We start from the raw sequence: 26,158 nt of genomic DNA, 5'->3' as shown, positions 1-26,158 counted from the left end.
CAAAAGCCTTGCTCAGCTGTCAGAACTTTGCAGCCCACTCTTGCTTCAAAATTTTAATTAAGAGCTTGGTCGTAATTTGTTATTTTAAAATTAACAAGTTCAGCAGATGGTTTTGATTAGTCTTGAAAACTGTTCATTACTGACAGCTGTAAACTTGAGACAATCTTTCTCAGATCTACATGTCACTATCAGTTGTTACACAATCAATAGATTTTCATTGAGGATATTCAATCAATAGCCTTTCATTAAGGACATGCTGTATCTGCAGAGGGGACATCTTTTAACCATAGAAATTGGTTGAATGTAGGAAAACTTAGGGAGATATGAAAAGTATTAATTTTTGGAATTTACATCATCAGGGGAAGCAGCTGATAAAATATGTAATCTTATTTTTCTTATATAACAATGCCCGCTAATCTGTTATGTAACTGAACAAATAATATGTACATGTAATATTAATGTATCTCTTTATTTGCTAATGATTTTAGTTATCTCACATGAATTATTGGATACCATTTCTCATATTGTAATGAGTTACCCTTCAATCCAGTACTGATTTCCATTTTTCATTAAGAATCTTCTTTTAATCATAATCTAAATACCCATGATACCTGTCCTTTAGACATATACCTGACAAAAGCCAGTTCTATTGTCTTTTGAGGCCAGAAAATTCCATATTACTCAGATAAGCTAACCACTGAATAAATAGGTACTTTGAGATGCAGTATTACTTATTAACTTGTTTACTCTGTACAGTACGTTACATATACTTGTCAGTGTTTAACATGCTCTGGTGGCTGTTACATGAATTAATATTTCATTATGAAGAAAAGTCCCTCGTCCCTGACCCCAGTCATTAAAGTGAAAGGGAAAAAGAAATTATAAGAAGTCACAGGAGAGAGAGGGATGGTGTGAAACCTGAGCTATTGCTGAGACAGACTGCAAATGGCCATGAGTGAGTTAGCTAAAGACAACATAGTGATTATGATTAGCAAGCAGGCAGCTACTGTTACCTGCTGCCTGGAGGGAGGCTGAGCTCCCTCAGCTCAGCACAGTGAGTCTCCAGAAGCTGAATTTACATAAGTTTTGCCTGCTCATTAAAAATGTCCACAGTGAAAAGACTGTTGCTGGAACTGTGGAAGCAATACAAAGTGTTTGCTTGTCAGCTGCTTGTATTGGTGCACTAGCAAGAACTAGTGGGGATTGGCCCCTTCCCTTTCTCTGAAGGGTGGGAATGGCAACTCCCAAGGAGCACAAGCAGCTGCTACCTCCTGCTGGTGAGCAACAGCATCCAAATTAAGTTTCTGCTTTCTCCCATCTACTTTCAGCAGGACCTCCTTTGTCAACAGGAAGGCACATTCTTAACACTAATAACTTGCCTGACTTATCTCCAGGTCTTTCTTTAGCTGCACCAGCATCTCTCATGCAAAACCAATCTTCATTGTAAAAACCATTCGCTTGTCCAAACAGTAGGGAAGGAGTGCATGTCCTCCCAGGGTGTAAGAGCAGAGAGCTCCCTGTGTGGGTGTACAGGTCTGGTTGCTGGGATGCTGTCCCTGAGTGTTGCCTGCTGCCCTGGTGTGACAGGGGGTGGTTGTCCCTCAGGGGAAAGTCAGTTTCCAGGAAGTAACGAGTGCCTTATCCTTTGTCCTCATTGCAGAACTACATCACTGTGGATGAACTGCGGCGGGAGCTGCCTCCTGACCAGGCTGAATATTGCATTGCTAGGATGGCACCCTACAATGGCCGTGATGCTGTACCTGGTGCCCTGGACTACATGTCCTTCTCCACAGCGCTCTACGGTGAAAGTGACCTTTAACTTTTTTCTGTCGCACCACACGCTCCCTTCCCTCTCCCCCGTCCAACACACCCTATTTTCTCTTTGCAAAGCAACCTCTGCTCCGCTCTTTTTTGTGTTTTCCTGTTTTGCTTCAGATAACAGATCACATTTTTAAGTGGGGGGGAGGACATTGACATGGGACCGCCTACCTTGCCCTTGAAATAACAGTTTACAAAATTATTTTGTGCAAAAAAGTTACGTTTTAAAAAGAACAGACATATTTTATTATAGAAAAAGGTATTTTTCTCCACCAGATTGAAACTTAAAAAGAAAATGTTAAAATATTGCACCAAATATTTTTTGTTGTGACATAGGAAGTCAAGCACAATGTTACATTCCATCCTTTCCAAAAAGAACCAAACTATGGCAAAACTCCACTTGTTCTGTTAACTATTACATTTGCGTATGTCTCTCTCATCACTTTTATCTTGGGAGGGGGGAAGGCACACAAGTGCATGTGTTTGCTGGTTCACTCATTTCATGAAAATATTTTATGATAAACTTTTGAAATTGCTGTGTTTTCTAGGGAAAAATAATGTACACAGCTCATGTTTTCATATTTAATTAAAAAATACAATATGCCTCCTATGTTTATCAGTGCACAACTTTTTTTGTTGCTGAGAGTTGTCTGGTTTCAGAACATGAAGCTTGAGAGTTGATAACTTTGATATTGCTTGTCACAAATCATATTAAAAACTTCTTGTGATAACAACTCTAGACTTTATTCATTTGTATAGTAAAATAGTATAATCCTATTTAGTTAAACATGGTAAGGAGAAGTAAGTTACACTACATTTAAAGGTATATTCTCAGCCCCACAGCCTTTTCGTTCTTGCTGAATAATGTTGAAATTGTCACAGCTTAATGACCACTTTAAATCCCCAATACACCCCTATCTTTAGAAGCATTATTCTTGTTACTCCTTAAAAGCTAGCACAGAATTAGTTACTAGATCTGTACAAACAACAACCACCGTATCTTAAACCATCCATGAAAAATTCATCTACTGTTCCATGCTCAATATTGAACATCTGACTGATTTTGATCCCACATCTTCTGATATCATAGATTCCTCCAGGGGTCATCTTTCTACTGGACATACAAAAGAAAGCAGCCTTCAGGCTGCTGTGGGAGTTTTATTGAGTCATAAAGTAACACACTCATGCATGTGTCCAGAAACCGGCAAAGGGAAGCAGCCTTCTCATATTACAGGTGCATTTCCTGACCCCCCACAACTTTCTTAGGAAACACAGGGTTAGGAGAAATAACATTAAAATAACATTACTGCTTCATGACATGTTTCAAGTAAGTGTTTTATAGGTATAAGCACATACCTCTGTCTCTAGTCCCAAAGGCAGATTGTATTTTGAAGTAATGACTGCAGGAATGGTGGATTTGTGGCCGGATTCGCCAAGAGCTTCTTGGTTACATTGTCCTCTGTTCCCCAGGACAGAGCTGAGTCCTGAGGAAGGTATTGTACATGGCTGGGTTCAGCATACCTACCTGAGGAAGGTATTATACAAGGTGGGTTAGGGTTCAGCACAGCTTTCTGGTCTATTCCTGACCTCCAGTAGGACACAATAAAAATTACAGCAGCACCTTGTGATGTATCCCAACATGACAGTATCTGCCTACTGTGTGGAGAAGGGGTGCTAATGTCTGCTACCACACTTCTTTCCAGCATACACCAAGATCTGCATTCTCCTGCAGGCTGGATAACACAGGGGACATGCAAATTAATGCCATTTAGCTTTATACATAGACACAGTTTGTCTTCAAAGGAGACACTGTGCAACTTAGCTATCATTGTGTTGTTAATGAGGGCTGGAATTGAGCTGAAGCCTCCTGTGTTGAAACCCATGATACTAAGAAGCCTGGAGGGGTTGATATGAATTGTCAGTAATGTAGGACTCGGAGCAATATTTAATCCACTTGATTTTTCAGCTATGTCACTACTATGTTGCTGCAAATGGGACTGTCCTCTTCAAAGATGTGGTAAACTGATTCCCCTTGCCATGTTTCAAAGTATATAGCATAGTCTATTTGAAAGCTAAAACAGCAGAGAGGATAACTAGAGGCCTGAACAGATAATTTATATTGAAGTTTGCCTCTGAATATCCATTGCCCGTGCTTTGCTAACCCTCTTTCCTCTTCACAGTAGCTGCCCTGTCCTTGGTTTGCTGCACCTAAAATGGACATTTGCACTGTCAAAAAAATTGATTTAAAAAAAAATTATCTCTGTAGGTTGTACCTCTCCCAGAAGATGCAATGATATTTTAATAAATTTTTATTTACTTATTTAAACATAAAACTGGGGTGGAGGAGAATGGGAATATCTGTTGGGCTATTAAATGACCACTGTCTGGAGAAAAGATCCATATTATTTTGCAAAAGGGGTAGAAAAGAGCATAGCTGCTCCTTGGGCCATCACTTTGGGCCCAGGTCTACCACCACTCTGAGAATGAAGCCAAATTATGTTGAATGATCCTGGCAACAAGCACACTGCAAATCTGTACTTGGAGATTCCAGAAGTCTTCATAAAAATCTTTTTTCTGAGCTGTGGCAGTGTTGCAATGTGTGACCAGCTTTTACAGAAAACACCAGCTAGGTGTAAGTATTCCTAGTTTTATGACAGAAAGCAGGTGGCTCATCCCTGCTGACACTACAGATTGGTGGCAATGTGTGGGCTCCAGCCTTGTGAAAGTTGGCACCCCAGCACTGCTTTGGTGAAACTGAGATATCAACAGCAACAGAAGGGTCTGGCCTGTGCTTCTGAGTACTTGAATACTTGAATAGGGTAAAAATATTGGCAATAGGTGTGCCTAAAATATACTGGCATGTTTCTTCTCGGATGGCACAGCCTCCAACAAACTGGCTAGAGCTTACGTGACCTGCTGCAAGACATTCACCTTCCTCATCTGCAGCACAAGATTTGTCTTGCAATTGTGAGGCCTAACAGTCTGTGGCACTTAATATGCTGAAATGTGAAAGCAGCTTTTGGTATTAGGCTCATGGTTTTGCAGCTAGCATACCATTCTTTAGCCAAGGCCTGGCATCAGCCTTGAAGAAATTCCTCTCTGGAAGCAGCTGTTTGCAGCTCAGCAGCTGCCCCTTTGTCTGCCAGGAACAAAAAAAGTGGACAATCCACTTCAAGCTCACTCCTTCCATCCAGGGGTAAACCATTTCTGTCAGTCTCCCATCCTGACTATTTCAGGTGTGGAAATTGAAATACTTTTTGAAGAAATCAACCAAGAAATTATTTTCATGACTGTTGATATCTTTGGCTGCTGAGATCTCAATGACCTGCCTTATTCAGCCTGACTGTCTGATAGTACAGGGGCAGAAAACAACATGGGTCTTGTCTTGCCTGCCAGAATGTCAACCACATTTCCCAAAGCCTCTCAAATCTTGTGACTGTTGCATGTCTTCAGTGCTGCCAGCATCTGGTTTGGAGCAGAGTGCAGGAGCAGAGCCAGGAGTCTCAGAAGACAATGGAAGGAAACTAGTCTGCAGCCTTGAATGAACTTGGTTTCAAAGAAGTATTCATATATCCATGGAGATTCCATCCAGACGAATCAGACTGACTGGTCTTATCAGGGAAATAAAGGAGTGGGTGGGGGGTTGTAATGGCTGTGAACAGGAACAGCTTGAACTAAAATGTCTTTGTTAAGAAAACAGAATGCAAATATAATTTTCATACCACAACATGAAGATTATTTGTACAACATTACTTGCACTACAGATACTGAGGTAGCACAGATTACGAAAAAAACTTAATCCTGTTGAATTAATTAAACCCTCGAGGTGACTCTGGCTCCTGAAAGAGTTGGTACTGTGCAAACCCTTAAAATCCTCTGCATTAGCACTAAGCTGCTGGGAAAGTCTCAGCATAGTAAACATAGATTAACAAAGTCTAGAGCATATCCTGGTGCAAACAGGTAATCAGAACATTCCCCAGCAGACACTGAGAAAATGTGCTAAGTGCTGCAGTCAGTAGAGAAGTCAGCCATTGCAAAGGATGAAGTTGGATGATTGCATCTGTACATCTCTAAGGCTATTGCAGATAGATTTAAATCTCAGCAATTTAAACCCACTGAAAATGACAGGAGAAAAACAATCTCTTCCATATTCTGAGGGCTCAGAGCTACTACAGACTAGATCTCACCAATAAGATATTAAAATAGATTCTTCCCATCTTTGAATACCATGCAACAGCCAGAAAATAGGGTCTCAGTTTTGTTCTCTGCTTTGACTTCTGGGACATACATGCATGAAAATATGTTGATACAAAATGTACTACCTCCTGTCACTACCTCCCCTTACCTCTTCTCAGCAAGTCTCTTTACAGCTGCTTTCTATTAGTAGTTCACATCCTGGTGGCCAAGCCAGCATTCAAGCAAAATATTGAGGACCTCTAGTTATCATCATGCCTCAGTGACCCCGACCCTCAGACTGTCTGCCAAAGGCATGATCTCTCACTGCTGCTGCAGCAAACACCTAGTCTTACTCCCACTGTGCACATACAGAAGGCACGGGGAAAAAAGGCTAGATGTCACTAGAAGGTAGAAATATGAAGCCTTTATTTACAGTTGCAATCCAAACTGGTGCTCAAATCTGGAGGTATTGCTCACTAGGCTTTTCCTTGTTGCACCTAAACATTCCCTGCACACATCTGTTTCTACTTCAGGGCATGTCTGGAGTTGGAGATTGAAACTGTTGGATACCTGGTCCCATGGGATAGTCCCTTTCAGAGCCCAAGCACCCCTCTTGCAAACAGCCCTTATCACCAGGGGCCACAAATCTCACCTCATGTATAAAGAGCAGTACAACCCAGCAAGTCTGGCTGCTTCCTTTGCCAAGTTTCAAGGTGGGTTTGCCACCCATTTGCTCCAAAGAAGCCTAGCTGCCTAAAATATCTTCACATTAGGGGAATAATGCAAATTCAACACTTCATCCCTCCTCAGGATGCACATCTTCTAGCCCTACACCCTAACCAGCAGCAAACCTAATGGCTGGGCCAGGGAGCATCTCCTCAGCCCTCACTCGGTCTCTCCCTGAAATAAGCACTCGAGCAATAGAAGAGAAAGAATGAGCCCATATCCTCATGGTTTAAGCAATGGGTTTGCAGAAAGAATGCTGCATTTCTGTCCCTGACAGAGGTATCTTTAGGTATTTTCTATTGAACAGCCACAGGATAAAGACCCTTAGGACGGGAAACAGGCCCTAGCACACCTCTCCCACCACCCCAAGTACTGGGCTTCCCTCTCCTTGCACTTGTCCTCCCTCAGCTGTCTGCTCCACAGTGGCAGAATTTGAGTGAGAGGAGCCTCCCTCCTCCACCGGCACAGGCTCACCCAGAGGTTAGGACATTCTGGTGGGTGGGAGCCTGAATCTTCAATCTGAGGAAGACAGCAAACCTGAGCTTCCAGAGTAATGAGTGTTTCAAATGATAAGCCATTCTACAAAATGCAGCTGTAGGTCTGTACGTATCTTTTGGCAGCCAAAGAAAAGAGCAAGCCCTAGTTAGTCCCTGTTACAAACACAAGCTGGCACTCTTCTTGGAGACAAGACCATCCCTTGGATCCCAGGTGGAAGAAGGCTCTGGCACCAGCTGCAGGCAGGTGCATTTGTGTTGAGCAGGGGCAGGATATTCAGACCTACACCTCTCACCTGTGCTTCCTAGCAGCACCTCACTCATCTGCATTTTCATTTGCTAGCATTTTTGGCCTCCAAATGTCCTGTACAAGATCTAGCTTTGCATCTTGGCTTGGATTCTCTCTGGATGGCTGGCACCTTGTAAGTGCTGCAGTGCACCCCTCCAGGCAGGGGTGACTTGCCTGTGGTGCTCAGGAAGGTTGATGGTGGAGAAATGAACTGGCCCAGCTCTGTCACCTTCCAGCCTGAGTGCTGCAGTCATCCTACAATAGTTAAAACCTTTTCTCAGACCATCCCCTAGATTTTTTATTGCTCTTGTGGCTTTTTTGTATGACCCTGTGGCTGTCATTGTACAGATTTGCCTAAAAATAAGGACTACTTTAATCTTCAGAGTTAAGAAAGCATTTTATACCTTTATTATTAAGCACATTCAATCATCATCATCATCACCATCACTTTAATGAAGACTTTCACTCCTTAATGAATAGGACATAATATTTAATCTGTGGTGCTGAGCCACAGCATCCTGCTTTCTGGGACAGAGAAAATAAAATTTCTTCTTCAGGGAAGTGAGAAAGCAGTTAATTTACCCCAACAATAAACAGATTGTGGTTTTTAAGTATTCTGATTCCAGAGAAATGTTTGTTTACATCTGTAGATGTGCAGCCAGGACAGTAATAGTTCCCAGTGGGCTTTCAGATGTGTTTCTGAGAGACCAATCTTTCAGTGCAAGCAAAATAATGAGGGAGCTAAAACACAACATTATTACTAAAGTTGATTTTGCACGTGATAGCTTCCAGAAACACTACCCACACACAAGAGGCAATGCTGCAGATTCTCCTACTGGTGTATTTCATGCCTTTTACCACCCATGCAGGGTGTCCAAGAAAGGAAAGCAGGACTCCAGGCTGGCTCAGGCACTACCGGAGAAGCAGTGCTGTGTTCCAGATGCACAGCTGCATTCTTCCCTGCTGACACCATCCTAGAGGCTGAGGAGAAGCAAGATAAAACCAAAAATCTTTAATTGGGCTTCTAGCATGACTTATCTTCATTACTGCGAGTAACTCCAATCCCTATTACATCCACACCATTCCAAGACTGCCACTTAAGGAGCTTTTTTCTGCTTCTGAGCTTCTTAACAGAGCAGCTGAAGCACACAGTCACACAGAGACTCTGCTGCTGCTCCTGTAATAGTCCAGCTCTGCCACCTACACAGAATTTGCACAAAAAGTCACAGCACTGCCTTTTGAGTGTCCTGGACTGTCTTATCAAATAAAGCAGCCTTACAACTACGCATTGTATTCAGAGTTGTAAGACATACTTGCACCAGCTATAGCTACCCACATTTTCTATTTGAACCACAGCTAGCGCTGTTCTGTAGTCACATTTCTCCATTTTCTTACCAAGTAAGAGTTCACATCAGCTACCTTGTGGCAACAGTCACATCCTGGGCTGCACTAGCTGCACTTGCCAGGGCACCACTGGAGGGTTGGGAGAGGCGATTCTGCCCCTCCACACAGCACTGGTGAGGCCACATCTGGAGTGTTATCTCCACAAAAGAGATGTGGACTTCCTGAAGCAAATCCAGCACATCACCTCAAAGATAAGTGTGAGACTGGAGCACTTCTCATGTAAGGAGAGGCCAAGTGAGCTGGGACTGCTCAACCTGGAGAAGGCTGAAGGAGTGTCAATACCTGAATGGGAAAGAATGAAGAGGATCACTTGCAACCTAAAAGATTCTATTTATTATGTGGATGTTTAATGTCTAGGTTATCTCCCTCCTAGAGAGGGCAAAAAATTCGAATGATGCCCAAATCTAACATACAATATCATAAGGGCAAGTTAGATTTTTACTTCAAGTTAAAACAGGAAATCCAGACACGATGCTGTCAGACAAGGGGGTAAAAATGGGCAAACCAAACTGTAGTTATATTTTAAGCATTGGGACAGCGAAGACTTAACAAGCTACGCTACATTGACAAAAGATAATTTTCATCTTGGTCATCATACGGTAAACTGTCATTAATTACACTGTAAGAAGTCCATAAAGTCATATATCTGACTGATTAAGCAGGAGTGTGCTGTTTATTCATGGAAAAACTGCTTCTGCCATCCAGGCCTGGATGTTCACTAGACGCTTTTCCCCAGCCAAGGTTTCCCCCTGGTGTCAGCGATTAACAATAAATATTGCGGCGTTGTCCAAAGCGGTGTCATTCTGTGTGCCGAAGAGAAGATGGTATTGAGGGGCTGGCCGCGGCACACGTGTGTTGGCAGGACTGAGCTGCCGAGTGCATCACTCCGGATGAATTCTCCGCACGTGTGACTTTTCTCCTCCACGTGTTAAGCAGAACTGTTATCTATCTTTTTTGCCATGTCTTAGACAAAAAGACACGGGCAGTTCAGCACGAACAGGCCGCCCATGGAAGCTGTGGATGCCCCATCCGTGGCAGTGTGCAAGGCCAGGCTGGACGACGCTCAGAGCATCCCGGTGTGGCGGGAAATGTCCCTGTCCGCGGCGGCGGGCGGGAGCGGGAGGCTCCCGGAGCCTTCCGCCATTGCCCCCCGCGCCTACGTCTCCCGTCGTGCCGCGCGGCGCGCTGCGGGCGGGGCGGTGCGCGGGGCTGTGCGCAGGCGCAGCTGTCGCGCGGCGGTCGGTCGGTGGAGCAGCCGGCAGCCATTGTCGCCGCGGCCGCAGAGCGGTTCCCTCACGGCCAGCAGGACTCGCCGCTCCGCGACGGTGCGTGGCCGCCCCTCCACCGCGGGGGGGCCGGGGCGGGCGCGGGGAGCCACCGGCGGGGTTCTGGCGGCGGTACCCTGCGGCGGGGCGGGAATGGGTCGAGGCCCGGGGGCGGCGGGCGGAGGCCGCTCTGACGCCGCGCGGCGCCGCAGGCCCGAGCGCTCGGCGGGGCCGCGGCCGGGGGGGGGGAGGAGTGGGGGGGGACCGCCATCCATCGCTGCCCCGAGCGGGGAGGGCTGATCCCGGCGGGATGGCCGCGAGGAGCCGTCGCGGATTGGAGGCGAGCGCAAAGCTTCGAAGAGCCGCAGGGGCCGACGCCGCTGCGTGGGCCGGCGCCGTGATGGCGGCGGGCCTGTGAAGAGGGCCCGGCCGCCTTGGGCAGGCCGCAGGCCTGGCGCAGTCCCGGATCCTCACGGCTTCTCGAAAGGAGGGAGGAGCAGATGGCCGCTTGCTGCGGGTTCGTGCTTCCCGAGGGCTTTTCCGCACCTACTGAGTCGTCAGCGAGCGAACTCGATTTCATTGTGGTAGGAGCGACGCGTGAAGCTCCGCGCCTCGCAGGTGTCAATACAGATCTCGCATCCATTGTGCTCCTTGATAATGAGTAAATAATGCGCGGATGGGTCGTTCGTAAGTCTTTCGCAGTATATTTGACAGTTTCAGTGGTGATCAGTTCCACCCACCCACCCCGTGTTCATTTCCTTTTGTGATTCTTCTCCCCATTTTATTTTTCTAGAACTAAAAATATCTTACAGCAGTTACGCTGTCATTTTAATCTTTCAAATCTCTGTTGTTCCCAAAATGAGCGCTGTTACCAAAGTGGCTGTTCTTGCCGTGTTTTAAAGCATACAGTTACGTAAGGCTGTCCTTCCTCTACGAGGGCCTGCCGTTCCCTTAATACCCACGGCTGGCCTGGCCAGTGTTTGTGCGGTAAGGGTGCGCCAGGGAAGCCGTGTGTTGGAACACTGGGCACTCCGCGAGGGAGCTGAACCAGCCCCCTGAACTGGATTTCCCTGTGGGCATCAAAATGCACGGGTGAGCACAAAGGAGAGAATGGCTACAAAGGGCGCAGTGTAGGCTCTTCCGAGGTTCGGGGTTGAGGCCAGTCTAAGTGCTGTTGCAGTTCAACCCCTCGCCCCATAAAAAGCCCAGTAGCCAGGCTTCCAAAACTCCGGCACTTCTCTGAGGGCACGGTAAGTCTGAGTAAAGAAAGTATTCAATAGAAACCTAATGGGTGTACGTTAACAGAGAAGGTAAATCACATTAATTCAAAAACTGCATCCCGACTGACGGGAATTATTTTCACAGCTGACATGACATGTCGTCTTTTTACTCTGCGTGCATTAGTGCCCAGTATTGTGCAAGATCACGTCATATTTCCATTCCTTAGGGCTCAAATTCTTTGGGTTTTTTTCTATGACAGCAGGCTCATTGAGTGAGACGAATAATTAATATTTTCCAGTTATGGGATCTTAAAAATTTTTAAACCACAAAAATTGAAAAAGTGACACCTTAAGGTTAAAAATAGTCCTACATAGAATATCTCAAATTATATATACTGGATTAGTGGATAGCTTTAAAAATTTAAGTGCCTCAAATAGCCTTTTTTTGCCATTGTTGAAATCTCATAATGCAAAATTCTTCTTCAAAGCCTGATAGACTGTTGAAATAATATTTATGGTTACTGGAAATGAAAATAATTTGATGGCTACCATTTATCGTTTGTGTGCTAATAAAATTTTATTGAAGAGATTTTTCTAGATAAAAGCAAAAGTTTTAAGAATGTTTTCTGTTGTTTGTTGTTATTTTCATTATTAGCATACGATTTTTTTCCCCAGCAGCTGCTAACCCAGTAAAATCTTTGAAATTACAGATTTGGGATTTTAAGTTTTATGATTAAAAAGTGCAAAACTGGAAGTTCTTTGTAGGTTCTGCTAGAAGCCAGCAAAACAGGATTTTATCCTTTCTCTGGCTGAAGAGAATCAGGCTTTTAACATATATACCTGGAGGGCAGTAAAATCAAATCCTATTTAACGAAGATTTCTGAGGTGTAAAAGTGATCTTAATCACCCTATTTTAAGTTTGTTAATCTGATAAACGGTGCTGTTTTCTTTTTTAGCATCACCCTTAAGATGAGTGGCTGCCGTGTCTTTGTTGGACACTTGAGCTCACGAGCTCGTGAACGGGATGTAGAGAAGTTCTTCAAGGGATATGGTCGCATACGAGAAATCCATCTGAAAAATGGATTTGGTTTTGTGGTAAGTAACAGCTTTGTTTTCCTTGCTCTTGCTTGCAGGTACTAACCTTGCTAGGATGATATCAAGGAAAGGAAGATGTTTAAGATAATATTTACAGCGGGAAATGGAAAATATTAATAAACATTTCAGAAGGCTTTTCATAATTTTGGATTACAGTTTTGGCCAGGTTTTGCTCAAAATTTCTGTAATATTCCAGCTACATTAAATACATTGTTTGATCATAGTCTTCCGTGAGTTTAAAATTTACCCCTCATTTCTGAAGACTCTATAAATATTCTGTTATGGCAGTACAAAATTTTGCAGTCTTCACCCAGAAGAAGAGTTTATAAGAACCACTTAAGTGCCACTCTCAGCCCTTGCAGTCTTCTTGGTCATATTTCTTAAATAATGGCCTGACTTAAAAGCAGAGTAGTTGGCTAAGACAGCTGGTGTAGTGGGTGCTGGCTGGTGGATCCAAGCAGCACAGCTTTGAAGTCTTGTGCAGCTGAAATTCAGCATATTCATCATCAGTACGTGTTTGTAGGGCATATATGCTTGTCAGACTATGAAATTAAATAGACAGTTTATTGTATCTCAGTTACCTACCACTGCTTTCTAGAGCTCTGTGCTCCTAAGTGTCCAAATTTTGCAGCTTTACAGATCGACTCAGAATCAGCCTGTGTTTTAACTTATCTCATGAGAATTGAGAATTAGCTGTTGTGCAGCACTTAGTTCAGACTTGAAAGGCTGATACTGCCCTCGCATAATGGCAGGCTTACAGGTCACTCTTTCTGCCAAGATCAATCCCTTGAGTGAAGTTATTGGAAAGGAACAAAAGGACAGGCTTTGCCTACTTTAGTTTCATGTGAGTATTGCTCCTTAACTCCTACACATAGTGGTTTCTGGTTCCCTTGCATTCTGAGCTGCTTGTTCACTGCCAGCAGGTAAATAAATACCTGTCTCTTAAAAGTCTGGAGGTAAGTGGCTGATGTAGACATGAGCCTGAGTTTATATTTAGAGTGCTCTTTCCAATTGCTGCTATTTCTCAGTCCCCTTTCCTTGAGTGTTCCTCTTCTCTTCCTGGGCAGGGCTGTTGTCTCATTCAGGAACAGCTTCTATTCAACTCCTGTAAGCGAGTCAGTCAGTCCTCCCTCCTCTCTAGTTCCTAGGTGGAGCCATTTTCTTTGCAAAGATCACTAATAAGATTGAATAATTGTCTCATAAATTTATATTAATAATGCAGTTGTTCTCAGAATAAAATGCTTTTTCTTTGCAGCTAAACAACTTTCCCTCCCATACTTGTCATCCTATCATTGTGCACCCATATCAGAAATCACTTCCATTGTTTGTGTAACTGTGTTCTAGGTTTTGGAAGACTGACTGTATTCCCTTGAAGCTGCCTTTTCTTCCTGCTGAACAAACACAGCTCTCTCAGCTTTTCTTTGTTATACAATCTTCTGATGAATTTTGGTTGCCCTCTGCTAGTCTCAGTCCAATTTTTCAATGTCTTTTATGCGCTGGAGAGACCAAAACTTGACACAGTGTTCCAGGTGTGGCCTAACAAATGCCAAGTGGGGTGGAATAATAGCACCCCTCGGTTTGCTGATTGTACTCCTACGGATGCAGCCCAGGATACAATTTGCTGTCATTGCAGCAAGGCCATGCTGCTGACTCATGCTTAGCTGACTCTACAGGATTTCCATGGCCTTTTCAGCAGAGCTGTTCTCCAGCCACTCAACCCCCCGCGCATTCTGCTGCTTAGGATTGTCTTATGCCACATGCAGCACGTCATGGAGTATCTTTCATTAAGATTTGTCATTCTTGCTTGCTTAATATTTCAGCCTATCAAGGTCTTTATGTAGGATGGTTTTTCATTCTGGTAAATTTATTTGTCCTCCCACTTCGGTGTCAGACACAGAACTGCTGAGGCTGTGCTTGATCCTGTCATCCATGTCATTTATAAACACATGGAATGGCATTATCCTTCATGGCACTTCATTGGCCTTGTGCTATCAGCTCTTCTTTATTTTCTGTTATTTAAGACTTGTGTTTATAAAACTTACTACAAAACCAAGTAAACATGGTTATAGTGCTAAAAGCATGTTTTGTTGTGCTTGATTGAAATCATTGCTTAATCTTTGAAATTAATTATATTTACTTAAATTTTGTAGCTTTCAGAACATAGTGTTTTCAAACTTCAAACCATAAAGCTAGATAGACTTGCACATGTTCAGTTTGTTAGAAAGTAGTTGACTTAATGGGACTTGTAGTTGCCAACTACTGATACTTTTAAATGGTGGACTTAAATTATGTGTCTTAAGATAATCTTTGCATCATCATGCAAGGATGTGTGATGTTTCACTTGGTAGTGAAACAATTTTCACTGCAGAAGGGGGAAGATTGCTTAAGCCAGTATTGCTTCTGAAAAGCAGTTTATAGTTATGCAAACTCTTTGTTCAACTTGGGAAGCTTCTTCTCTGTTGTTCGTTCCTTGCAAGCTGCAGTTTCACAATTTTTTCTCTCCATCTGCACTGTTGCTGCCAGCAGTCCCTACCCAGCTGCTTGTTCTCTCTGCTTTATTTCTTTCCTTTGCCCCTTGCCTCTCATGGTGTTGCTGCAGTTATCCAGCCACACATAATGAACCTACCTGGGAAGCTGATATGATTGAAAAATAACACTTTTTGACCCCCACCTCCTGCACAAAGTGGGCTGTTTTTTCATCTGGGTAGGTTTCTTGACCTAGTTTCCTGCAGAGCTGTGCAAGCAGCTTTGCCAAGAACCAGTAGGCTGGATAGTGGGCAGAGGCTACTCAGGCTGACTAAAGCAGCATTTCTGCCAAAAGTGAAGTGACAGATTCCATTGCAACAGTAAAGGGAATTAGGCTTGTTGTAGCTGATCTGGACCTGCAGGTGGCCAGCGCTGAAGAAGGGCTTATGTTTCATACTCTTCTTACATGGGCATCTTTTTGCCCAGCTAGTGAACTGAATTCACTCTGAAAAAATTAGGAGGGCTTTTTTTTCTGGTTCACTCTTTCTTTGCCGGTTCAGTAAGAATTTAGTCTTAGGAGAGTTTTGGCAGTGCACAGCTCTCCCGCATTTGATCAGCTCATGCTGTTATATTCAATTTTCCTGTATGTGGAGCTGTGTTTTAAATTATATGCCTTTAAGTAGTTTCCCCCACCTCTCCCCAAAAGTATTTTAGATATTTCTTAGCAAACCTGGTAATGTAATTAATAAGTCCTGCAAATAAGTTATACTGAAACAACTGGGGAGGCAAAAGGAGTTTGTGGGATGGAGGGAGAAGAAATCATCATGACTAGGAACATGTTGGCTTTTCAGTCATAAATGTACTAGGAACTAGTTTCCTTATTCAAAGTTCTTGGTGATACTTGCTGTAGAAATGTAAAATTTATAAAGAAGCATATTTATTAGTATTTGCATATACTGTGAGGGAAAATACATTTTTATTTCTATTTTCTTCTTAGGAATTTGAAGACCACAGGGATGCTGATGATGCAATTTATGAACTAAATGGTAAAGAGCTGTGTGATGAAAGGTAAGTTGATAGCATAATTTCCCTTAAGAATAGAAAAAGTGCTTTGCATCTAAATGCAGTGCATCATCTTGTGCTCTGACACCCATTTCCTGTGGTTCTATAGTGGGATATACCTTCCATAACTTAAAAGATATTCATTAGGATCCAGTCTTGTTTAAGGCAAAGATTAGTTTAGGACTGGAGGAGGGCTGACCATTTTCTCTACTTGTACTTAGTTCTCTTTCATAGGTAACTCAGGATCTTCTCATTAGGAATATTAGTAAGAGTGAATTGAACTTACTTAGTATTTATCTGTCTATTGACCAGAAAATAAGCTGATGATAGCCTATTATCATTTGGATCATTGCACTTCAGTTGGCAGCAATGTGAACTATAGTCATTGAATGTTGCAGTAATTTTTATTGTGATTATGGAAGCTGTATGTTAGGTCATTAGGTTGTTGTTGGTTACTTTAGTATTCTTTTCTCTCTGTGAGTACTCCTGGACTCTGGTTGAGCATATTCAAGTGTTTGTCTTAATTACAGACTCATGACAATTTTCATGAAAATCTGAGGGAGACCAATGAGAAAAAACACTGGTCTGGCTCTTTAAGAAATGCCAGTGGTTGTGTTATAAATCGTTTCTAGCAAGGGCAAGATAATTCTTGTTTGTGCACATTGTGCACATTTGCTTCCAGTCAATGTCAAATACTTTAAGTTTGTTGTTTTAATTTTTTTATGTGCTTGGGGTTTTTTTGTTGCTGTCAAAAGGGTCACAATTGAACATGCTCGAGCCCGAAGAGGAAGGGGAAGATTCTCACAACGGTTCAGTTACTACCAGTCGCAGAGTGGATCTAGGTAGGTGGTCTGAGCTCTCTGTCCTTTTCCTCTTCCAGTCACAAAAGAACTGTGTCCTTTTCTTCTTCCAGTCACAAAAGAACTGGAGTTTTCTTTTTGTGATTTAGGGATCCAGCTCTGGTTCCCTGTATAGCTTCACAAAAAAAAGTTTTATGTTCTCAAACCTTGCAGGTTCATTACTATTACTTGCCCTCTCAGGCTGAGGAGAGTGGGGATTTTAAAGCAGTTTAACTGTCTCAGAGAGGTTCACAAACCTATTATGAAATGTGCCTTTGCCATATTGTAGGCACTACACTGGTCTTGCTTCCTGCTGTCATGTAAATGACGTGAAGGAGTATTGCTGCAGTTGGATTGGCTGATTTTAACACTAAGTCAAGAGAAATGCAGAGCTTCTCTATTGCAGCTTTTGATTTTGATTCACCAAATTGAGCTTACCTGATAAGTAGGGTATTGTAGAGCAGTAATTCAAGGTATTTACTGTCTAACCAAGTTTTCACATTTCCAGTTGTATGATTATCAAAATGCTTATTTCAGCACAGCCTAGAAAAGGAGCAGTGCTAGGGCACAAGATAAACACTTGTGCATGTGTTACAAATACCAGTTGACTAAGTTTGCTGACCACGCAGAAGAGTCTCTCTCCAGTGATGGAATGTGCAAACCAGGACACAGCTCATCTCTAGAATACCTCTAGAGGACATGCAGTATTTGTGGAGTTGTTCACTTTCAGTGATTAGAGCCAGTGGTGAACCTTGTGCCAACGTGCAGTGAAAGTTCTGCAGATTTGCATGTATTCTGCCAGCCAACTACACATTACATCTTTTCACTTTATATCTACCTGTGTGAAGGAAATACGTGTGGAAGAATTTACTCTGTAGAAACATTCATAGCTGTGGCCTGTGCAGAGTAGAGTTTGGAAGAAATATGAAGATACATGGGACATAAACTTTCACATCTGTTGCAAAGTCAGAATTGCTGCCAGTTACCAACCAATGTCTGGAACATCTAATTTGCATATGCAAGCGTGTTAATTAGATTTTTTTTACTTTAGTGCCAATAACCTTGGTGTGGTATAATTGGTCCAAGGTCCAGGCTACAAGTGAACCTTCAAAATAGCAAGTTTGTTTGTTTGAAGGTCGTGGGCATCTGACTTTGTAGTCATGTTCATGATGTCAGACTGTAGTCTAGTACTAGACAAGAAGAGGTTTGCAATAATGGAAAAATAAGAGTCATCCTGCCACTTTCATGTCTCTGAGTCCTCTTGTTTAAATACTTGGCAGATCTGGGTGTTCTGAAAAAACTTGGGACACTCTTCTAGTGGAGTCTTAAATATACTCTTTACTAAGAAGAATCAAGTCTGCAGTCCAGCAATAAGCAAATTACTTAAATCGTTCAGCAAACTGTAGAAAATGTCAGATTTCTTAAACTTTACATTCCTTACACTGGAGATTTTTTTCTTTTTTGTCCCCTTTGAATTCTTCCAGCCGGTATGGGCCTCCTGTTCGTACTGAACACAGGATCATTGTTGAAAACCTCTCATCCCGTATCAGCTGGCAGGTGAGTTAGCATCTTACCTTCTCTTTTTTACACCTTATTTTACTACTCCGTAAGTAGACTGCGTTCAGTCTAATTTCTTAATAAAGCCATCATAAATATTTAATGTCAACAAAAAATAAGAAAAAAGCTTCAGGGATTGGTGAAAATTAGCATTCAAGCACTTACAGAAGTCCTTTGTTTCAAAGCTGCGCAAATATTCTGTAACTAGATTTTGTAGTTGGGAACAGATTCTTAATTCTATTTGCCAGCTGATAAAACTTTAGAAGACTCTAAATTGTTTCTAAAATATTGAAACATTGCATTAATTCAAACTATGTAATTCTTTTGTATTGTTACACCTGGAGATGCATGCCTTTGTTTTGGTTGTAATTTACAGTCTTTTCTTATGTTTTGCAAAATATTTTTGTGACCCAATTAATGATTGAGAATTCTGGTAATACATCATTATCAGAGGAAATTTTAAGAGAGCTACTGTGTCGAGTATGCTTATTGTAGATACTTTTTTTTAAAACCCAAACTTTCAGTACTTGTAATTTGAAGCTTTCTTACCACCTTTCTTTTTTTTTGTTGGTTTTTTTTTCACCTCTTGCTAATGTTTCGCTAATATTTAGCTCGCTTTTAACAGAATAGCCATGTAATAAATTCTTTTAGTTATGTTCTGTGTAGTGTATAGAAAGTTCACTTTGTAAGGACATAGCAACAGATGCTATTTACAAAAGGTGAGTGAGTAGTGGAGTTTAGTCTTGTTCGTTAAGCTATATATTCTTTGAATAAAGAGACTTTGATTAAAGTCCTGAAAGATGCAGTAGGACATATTGAATGTTCAAAGCCTCGGCCTTGGAGCTACTTCCCCACAAGGAGGCTTCTTGGTTTGCCTGGAGCTCTGCTGATGTGTTTCGTAAGAGTTGGGTGCAATCCATGCAGATCAACGGTTGAACTCAGTTTGTCTTCTGCATGACAGGTTCAAAGGGTTCGTAACAGAACAGTTGTGTTAATTATTGAATAACTAAAGAAAACCAGCTGAGTTGAGGTGATCATCAACTGGATTTAATCTAAATATCTTCTGGGTTTGCCACGCAGTTACATATATGAAGAGATTGTCACTTGGAAACAACAGTAGGGACCAGAGAAGTAAGCTATAATGGAGTGTTAAGGAAAACAAATCCTATAAGGCTTTTTAGTGTTAAATGCATAACTTGAAAAAAAAATTAACATTTTTGTAACTTTCTTTTACTTGTGAATATTTATAATGGCTTTATGTGTACTTACATTTTAATCTGAAGCCCACCCAATTCAGATTTCATACTGATGAATCTTTTAGTATTCTAATGAAATGTTTTAATGTCTCTTAAATACATGATAAGTTATCATAAGAGACTTTTCGATACCTGCCTAAATAGACATCATTTGAAGGTAACAACCATATGCAAGCTACATTTACTTTTGAAGTTGTACTGCTTTGGTACTAACTCTATAGTGTTTTAACTTCTAACTGTGCTACTTAAAACACATTAAAATAGCTAATCCATTAACAGTAGTGCCATTATTCTTCCCTTCTAATCTGTGCTAGGAAGCACACTCGTTATGGAACCTTGCTTTTAAACTTGCACACAGAATTTAATCTTTGGTGTGCCCAGATCCCCATACTTTGAGAACATCTATCTCCCTTAAAAGTTACTGTGTTGGGATATTTAAACATAGAAAAAGCCAGAAGTATTTGTATTCAGATCAATTTCCTCAGATTGTTGACTATATTGTTAATAGATAATCCCATCTCTAAGTAGTAGACAAACTGTTAGATGCTCTCCTTTTTTTTTTTTAGCAAACATGTATTTCTGCATGTTTAGAGCTTTCCAACCACCCTGATCAGTTTCCCAGTATCAAATTTTCAAGCAGTTGAGAAAAGTAGGTCTGTATTACATCAAGATATATTTTCCTACTTATGGTTGTCCTACACCTTATTTCTCTCTGGTGCTAAGGACAACAGGGTTTTCTTGTTCTATTTAAGGTGACCCAGAACAGTAAATTTAAGATAAAATTTGATTGTTCCACTGGTTAGGTGATACCAGGTAACTTCTAAAACATTCCCCTAATTACAGAATGTTGAGCTTTTATAAAACATGCACACTTCCTCTCTTTTGAGAAGTAATGTTGGCATCTTAATCGTGTTGACATTGCGATTGCAAATAATATTTCATGTTGACGTTTCTTAGGATTCAGCACGTAATGTGGCAGGATTGTGGGAGCCTCAATCTTAAAGCCTAAAGTTACTGATTTGGGAAATAATTGTGTAGATTAACATTTTTTAACTCCCTTTTGACTTACCAGTCCTGGTCAGGTTAAAGTCTCATTGACTTGAGCAGAGCCAAAATTTTGTCCATCCTCTCTAAATTGAGATAATTTGAAGTATTGTTTTTAATAGTACTAATAGGGACCAATTTTCATTTGCTGTTAGGGTTTCTTTATATTAAGACCTGTGAAACAAGGAAAATATCTACTACTTTCCATGTATCAGTTTTTAACAAAAAACTATTGAATCAAAATACTAGATAAAACTAAGCTTTTTTATATTCTGTGGCAAATGTTCTAAAGTTTTTTCTTGGCTTTTTGTTTTGTAGTCTTTTGTTCCTTAAGCGTATTTCTAATTCTAACCAAGTGCATTTTGAACTTCTTCTAACAACCTTGATTTGGTTAACCTTCATTTTTCTTGTGTGGAAGAAAAAGAACCAAAGATTTGGGGGTTTTCTAGTGGCTGAAATTCTAGGGTTTGGCCTGTTCTGAATTTTCCTTTTGGTTCCTATGACACTCCTGTTTTTTGGCAGTCTAGATCTTGGTTTGCCTGGGTTTGATCTCGATTGGCTAGCACAGATCATCCTCGGGTTCTTTAGCCACTTCTGGAGACTGGAGACTATGTCCAGTGCTTTCAGGGCCTCTGGTACCTCCGTGAAGCATATTGCTATGAGCCATCACTGCCTTTCTCATGTAAGAGAGTTCCTCTTGGCCAGCTAGGTATTGGACAAGCAGCTCTTTGCTTAAGGTACCTTCTTATATCACCTGCCACTTGTGGTGTGCTGCGGTAAGTAGTGTGGGTTATAAAATACCAGATACTGTTGGGTAAAAGTGCTGCCTTAACTTAGACAAATGTTTAGCTTTTTAGTGACCTCTTCCATTATTTGTTTGTACTTTCTCCTATTGCTAAGCAAGTAATTTTACTTGTCCACGTTTAGCCTCTGTTAAGTTTAAGACAAGGATGTATATTGATGTGACACTGTAGCGTGATGGATACTCAAATGAAACTTTTAAAGAAAAATTCCTTTGTAAAATTTTTAATTACATTGTAGTTAGACCTTTTGGCTTTTAATTTTGCTTTGAAGGGGGAGGTGAGCATAAAGGTTGAATTTGTCTACACTTTTTGGAATGTCATTTAGCTGGGGCGTTAGTTATGAAAATCTGGATTTAATACTACCGCACTTCTCAGTTCTGATTTCAGGGGACATGTTGGTTTTTTAAGTATTGCATTGTGTTTTCGTAACAGCTGGTTTTGGGATGTAGGATTATCTTGAAAGCAGTGTTTTATTCACTGTAGCTATAAAATGATGCATCCTTTCTGTATGCAGCTGCTATTACATAAGCTGTTTCAGAAACTTTTTCTAAATTATATATATTTATTTTTTTTAATATAGAAATTAAAAAGCATTAAGCAGTTTCAGCAGGGAAAGTTTTAGGGGAGTATTCTGCTACCTGACTGATTTGTGTCCCGTTCAAACTAAAATGTTAACTTTTGCTGTAGGACTTGAAAGATGTCATGAGAAAGGCAGGGGAGGTCACCTATGTGGATGCACACAGAAACAACAGGAATGAAGGGTAAGTTCATTTTGTGTCTTTGTGTGATATGATAGCTGAAACTACTAAGGGCATGATTTTTCCTCTAATACAGAAGAAGTGAGATATAGATCTATAGGGTGGCTTAGATGCTGAAATTTCTCTAGTTAAGGAACCAAAACAATCCAAAACATGAACTGATAGTAAGTAGGAGTTCAGTGTCTATTCTCTATCATGAAAGCAGGAAAGGAAGGGAGAATTCCTTTCAAACGTTAGGCCCTACTGTCTTATTTTTATATAATCATTTATGATCTGAGGCCTGAGGCTAAAACACCTCCTGTCTGTGGCTGCTCTACACGGGTTCAGCAGTCAAAGTCATGGGAAGTGAACATAACCAACTTCCATGGGGAATACCTACTTGCCTACTCTCTGTTCTCAGTTCTGCAGACTACAAAGGTCCTGCACAACAAAGCAGGAGGGAAGGAAGTGTGAGTAAAGTGTCTGTGCTGGCATAACTGCTCTTGGGCCACTGCAAACCAATGCAACATAGACCCTTTTTTGAGTTCAAACTTAAAAAAACACAAAGACTGGACTTTTCTATTCGCTGTTAAAATTCTTGAATAAGTCAGAAGAGTCTGCAAACTTGTTTTGTTTCATGGGCAGCTTTGGGATGCAGTTTAGTGGAGGACTGAAAGGTATTTCCTCAGCTGATGCAGGTTTGTGCAGCTTTCTGCATTTTCTCCATCTCCTTGCAGATGGCAGTTCTGCTATTGTTTAAGTAGATGTGAGAGGTATGGATAGCTAGGACTGTTAGTGTCATATTTTCTTATTAACCATGTTAAAAACTAGCTTTCAGAAGATGAAACAGCTGTGAATCAACAGATTAAAAAAGACGTGCTTTCCTTATTTTTTGCTTCTCTGAAACTTTTCTTTCATTTCATTATGGTATACAGGGTTGTGGAGTTTGCATCTTACAGTGACATGAAGAGTGCTCTGGAAAAACTGGATGGCACTGAGCTGAATGGACGCAGAATTAAACTGACTGAAGACCACAGAAGGCATAGGTATGTCACCTGGCATGATAAAATTCTGCTGAGGGCATGGATTTGGGTAGTATTTGTGCCAAAGTTTGATTATGTAGTTTTTTGGCCCCAAGCTAAATATCACTGCACAGAGCCACTTTTGAGCAGTGTAAACAGATAAGGATAAGAACTAACTTGCTTAAACAGGGTAAATAGAACAGTTTTGGATGTGAGTAAAATTTTTTTTAAAGACAAAATGTGGTATTATAAAGAAAGAACTTCTTAAAACATGAATTTTCATATTAAAAATGTTTCATTTAAAGGAAAGCTGTTTCACAGTCCTGTGAAATATTTCTCAAATAGTTGTGAAAGCCAACTTGTTCATGAGAATAAAAGAAAATCAGTTAGCTTGCTTGCATTATTTCTAACCAGTTCTGCTGTTCAGTCATAAAAAACATGTGGGCTGCAGCTCTTTCATTATCTCTTTCCATGAAAAAAGGGATGCATTACTAGTGAAGGTGTTAAAACTCTAAAGGCCTCAAAGTGTGCTGGTGATCCACCCCTTTAGATACTTAGCCTGTTGAAAGAAACTCTTGTTTGCGTGGCATTTCTACAGAGAATAAACACCACAGGTATAAAGTTCCATTTCTGTGTTTTTCTTGATAAACTAAATGATACTTCAAGGCAGGATGTTTGCAGGCAAAGAGTTGTTCTTTGATAGAGATTCCCCTCCCTAAAAATTGGTTTCTCTCCTCCTGGCAGGAGCTGGGGAGAGGCATCTTTTATTAGGCAGTTCATATTGTGCCAGTAGCAGAGAGTGCCTTCACCTAGGAAGATGCTGTCATGATGGAGCAGAGCAGAAATCTAGCAGCCCTGTGAAATGGCTGAATGCTGTGAATAGCGCTTTCACAGGTTCACATGGATGGGCCATGCGTGCAGAGTAAATTTTACATGATTGTTTTAAATTTAGTAAGAGGTGAGACTACAGCTTTTAATTTTGTTTTTCTAGAAGCAGATCTCGATCAAGGAGTTACTCAAGATCTCGCAGCAGGTCCAGGTCTACAGGATCGTCCAGATCGGACAGCCGGTCCCGCTCCCGCTCCAGGTCCCGCTCCAGGTCCAGGTCTCGCTCTCGATCCCGCTCTCGCTCTCGATCCCGCTCTCGTTCTCGCAGTCGTACTCCTAAAAAGAGTTACTCCCACAAAAGCCACCGCTCCAGCTTGATAGCTTCTTCCCCCTCTCCCTCTTCTTCTAAAAGAAAATCTCGTTCTAGGTCGAGCTCTGCTCACAGCCGTAGTTAACCTGCTTTGAGAGATGTATTAATTAATTTGATTCAAGTTTCTTCAAGACTTGAGACAAGTTATATGTGAGATCTGGGAGGGGAAGAGTTAACATGATGAAAGGGTGACCTCCTCTTACATTGCCAAAGTGCCTGTCATCAAATAGGCCATCTCTGTGAGGAGGGGCTGGCTGTCAGCTTTCTTCTTTCAGTGAAGTCTGGAGTGGGAAGTCTTTTTTATTTTTTCCCCTGCTATTAGTAAACATTTCTATCATAGATATATTATGTACACGTAATGCTGAGGTAATGGGATGAGACAATACGCTGCTTTCTCCCTCTCTTGCCCCTACTTTCCCCTCCACCTCCAAGGCCTTTGACTTCCAAAATACTATGTTAGCTTTTGTCCTTGGTATTAAGTCTGAGAACAGGAAGTATAGATTTAATTCCTTTAAGGTTCTGTGGCTACTTTTCTGTGCGAGAATGAATGGACCAGATAAAATTAGTTTAGAGTTCCCCTTTTTCCCTGTTGCTTGGCTTAACAGGCTGTTTAAGTTCCAGCTTTACATGACCTTGACAATATGCTTAATTTGCAAAAGACTTTCAGGAATACACATTGGTTAGTTGAATATTGCTCACTTGGATAATGGATTAATACAATGTTAAGCAGTAATGAAAGCTGGAATTTTCTGTTAAAATGAGACATACCATCCAGATGTCAGGTTTATTGGGAATCCATTATAATAATTTTACAGTAATTCACTAGTATGTGGTATTGTATGTATAGGCCTTATTTGACAGGTGACTTCATAAAACTGCACAGAAATGTCAATATGCATGTCCATGTTTTTGATGTTTATTAAAGTGACATAGCTTTCATACCCAAAAGTGTGATACTGAATAACATGTGTATGACTAGCAATAGTCTTGATGGAAAGGAAGGTTATTTTAGTAATGAGAGCAGCAAAAAAAATTCCCAGGAAAAGTGTAGTCTAAATCTCCGGAATGCACACTTGTTTTGATTAATAGAAATTTCCACTGCAAATACTGTTGTTCTTACAATTTGGAATTAGATATTTTTTTTTAACTTCTGTATTGTCAAAGAAGGGAAACATTTTTGGAAGAAATATGTAAATTAATCCCAAAGTCTTACATGTATTTAAATGTACCATTCCTAATAAAATCAATCCTTTTTCTGGCTTATTTTGCAGTTTTGTTTAATTGTTGCTGTTGCTCACTTCAGTCTTTCTGACATGATCAGAAAGAAATTTATTTGTAGGTATACCTGTATAGAAGCAAGAAAATGGAAACTAGAAACCAGTTATAAGTGACCAGATGCTGACTAACTGGAGGACAGCTTAGGATTTTACTGTCATGGCCAGCAGTGGCTGTTTGAATAAATGGCAAAAGGATTCTTTCTGCAGTTCCTTGCAAACGGGTTTGTGTGATACCGTCTGCTCTGACACTTCAGCAGTGGAACCAACAACCAGATGGCCATGGGTATTGGAATCTTACTATAGGTAAATTCATTTGTCACTTCTGAAATATTGTACTAGAGATTCTTAAATTGCCTACACAATTTGTGTACATATAAGGCTTCAAGGCTAACACCCTTTGTAAAGCCAAG

General features: G+C 41.1%; 2 protein-coding genes across 11 annotated transcripts in view; both read left to right on the top strand.

Annotated features, from left to right (window-relative positions):
* The window catches only part of ACTN1 (actinin alpha 1), an 86,106-nt gene extending 83,554 nt beyond the window's left edge, over nucleotides 1-2,552 (top strand). For all 6 annotated transcript variants that reach the window (XM_071427130.1, XM_071427128.1, XM_071427131.1 and 3 more), the window contains one exon: nucleotides 1,661-2,552. In XM_071427130.1, coding sequence (XP_071283231.1) covers nucleotides 1,661-1,819 — 159 coding nt within the window. In that variant the 3' untranslated portion in view covers nucleotides 1,820-2,552. The remainder of the gene's footprint in view (nucleotides 1-1,660) is intronic.
* Nucleotides 2,553-10,075: 7,523 nt separating this feature from the next.
* On the top strand, nucleotides 10,076-25,734 carry LOC139590060 (serine/arginine-rich splicing factor 5-like). Of its 5 annotated transcripts, none has more exons than XM_071427126.1 (8): nucleotides 10,076-10,232; nucleotides 12,349-12,487; nucleotides 15,951-16,021; nucleotides 16,771-16,857; nucleotides 18,339-18,411; nucleotides 22,202-22,275; nucleotides 23,187-23,297; nucleotides 24,265-25,734. In XM_071427126.1, the coding sequence occupies exons 2-8, from the start codon at nucleotides 12,362-12,364 to the stop codon at nucleotides 24,554-24,556; spliced, it is 834 nt and encodes a 277-aa protein (XP_071283227.1). In that variant the 5' UTR covers nucleotides 10,076-10,232; nucleotides 12,349-12,361; the 3' UTR covers nucleotides 24,557-25,734. The 5 variants fall into 5 exon arrangements, with proteins under 5 accessions (XP_071283227.1, XP_071283228.1, XP_071283224.1 ...); XM_071427123.1 differs by lacking the exon at nucleotides 10,076-10,232 and adding an exon at nucleotides 10,474-10,859; XM_071427124.1 differs by lacking the exon at nucleotides 10,076-10,232 and adding an exon at nucleotides 10,475-10,790.
* The last annotated feature ends 424 nt before the right edge of the window (nucleotides 25,735-26,158 follow it).

Source organism: Agelaius tricolor, unplaced genomic scaffold (assembly GCF_023055355.1).
Source record: "Agelaius tricolor isolate 1412-34295 unplaced genomic scaffold, bAgeTri1.0.p SCAF_5, whole genome shotgun sequence".
NCBI lineage: Eukaryota > Metazoa > Chordata > Aves > Passeriformes > Icteridae > Agelaius > Agelaius tricolor.
Note: the sequence above shows the minus strand (reverse complement) of the source record. Positions and strands in the feature narration are given on the sequence as shown.

Bases quoted from the DNA above. Each gene is read 5' to 3' on its own strand.
- LOC139590060 (XM_071427123.1), top strand. The intron at 12,488-15,950 runs GTAAGTAACAGC...TTTTCTTCTTAG, and splicing joins AAAATGGATTTGGTTTTGTG to GAATTTGAAGACCACAGGGA. The intron at 16,858-18,338 runs GTAGGTGGTCTG...GAATTCTTCCAG, and splicing joins CAGTCGCAGAGTGGATCTAG to CCGGTATGGGCCTCCTGTTC.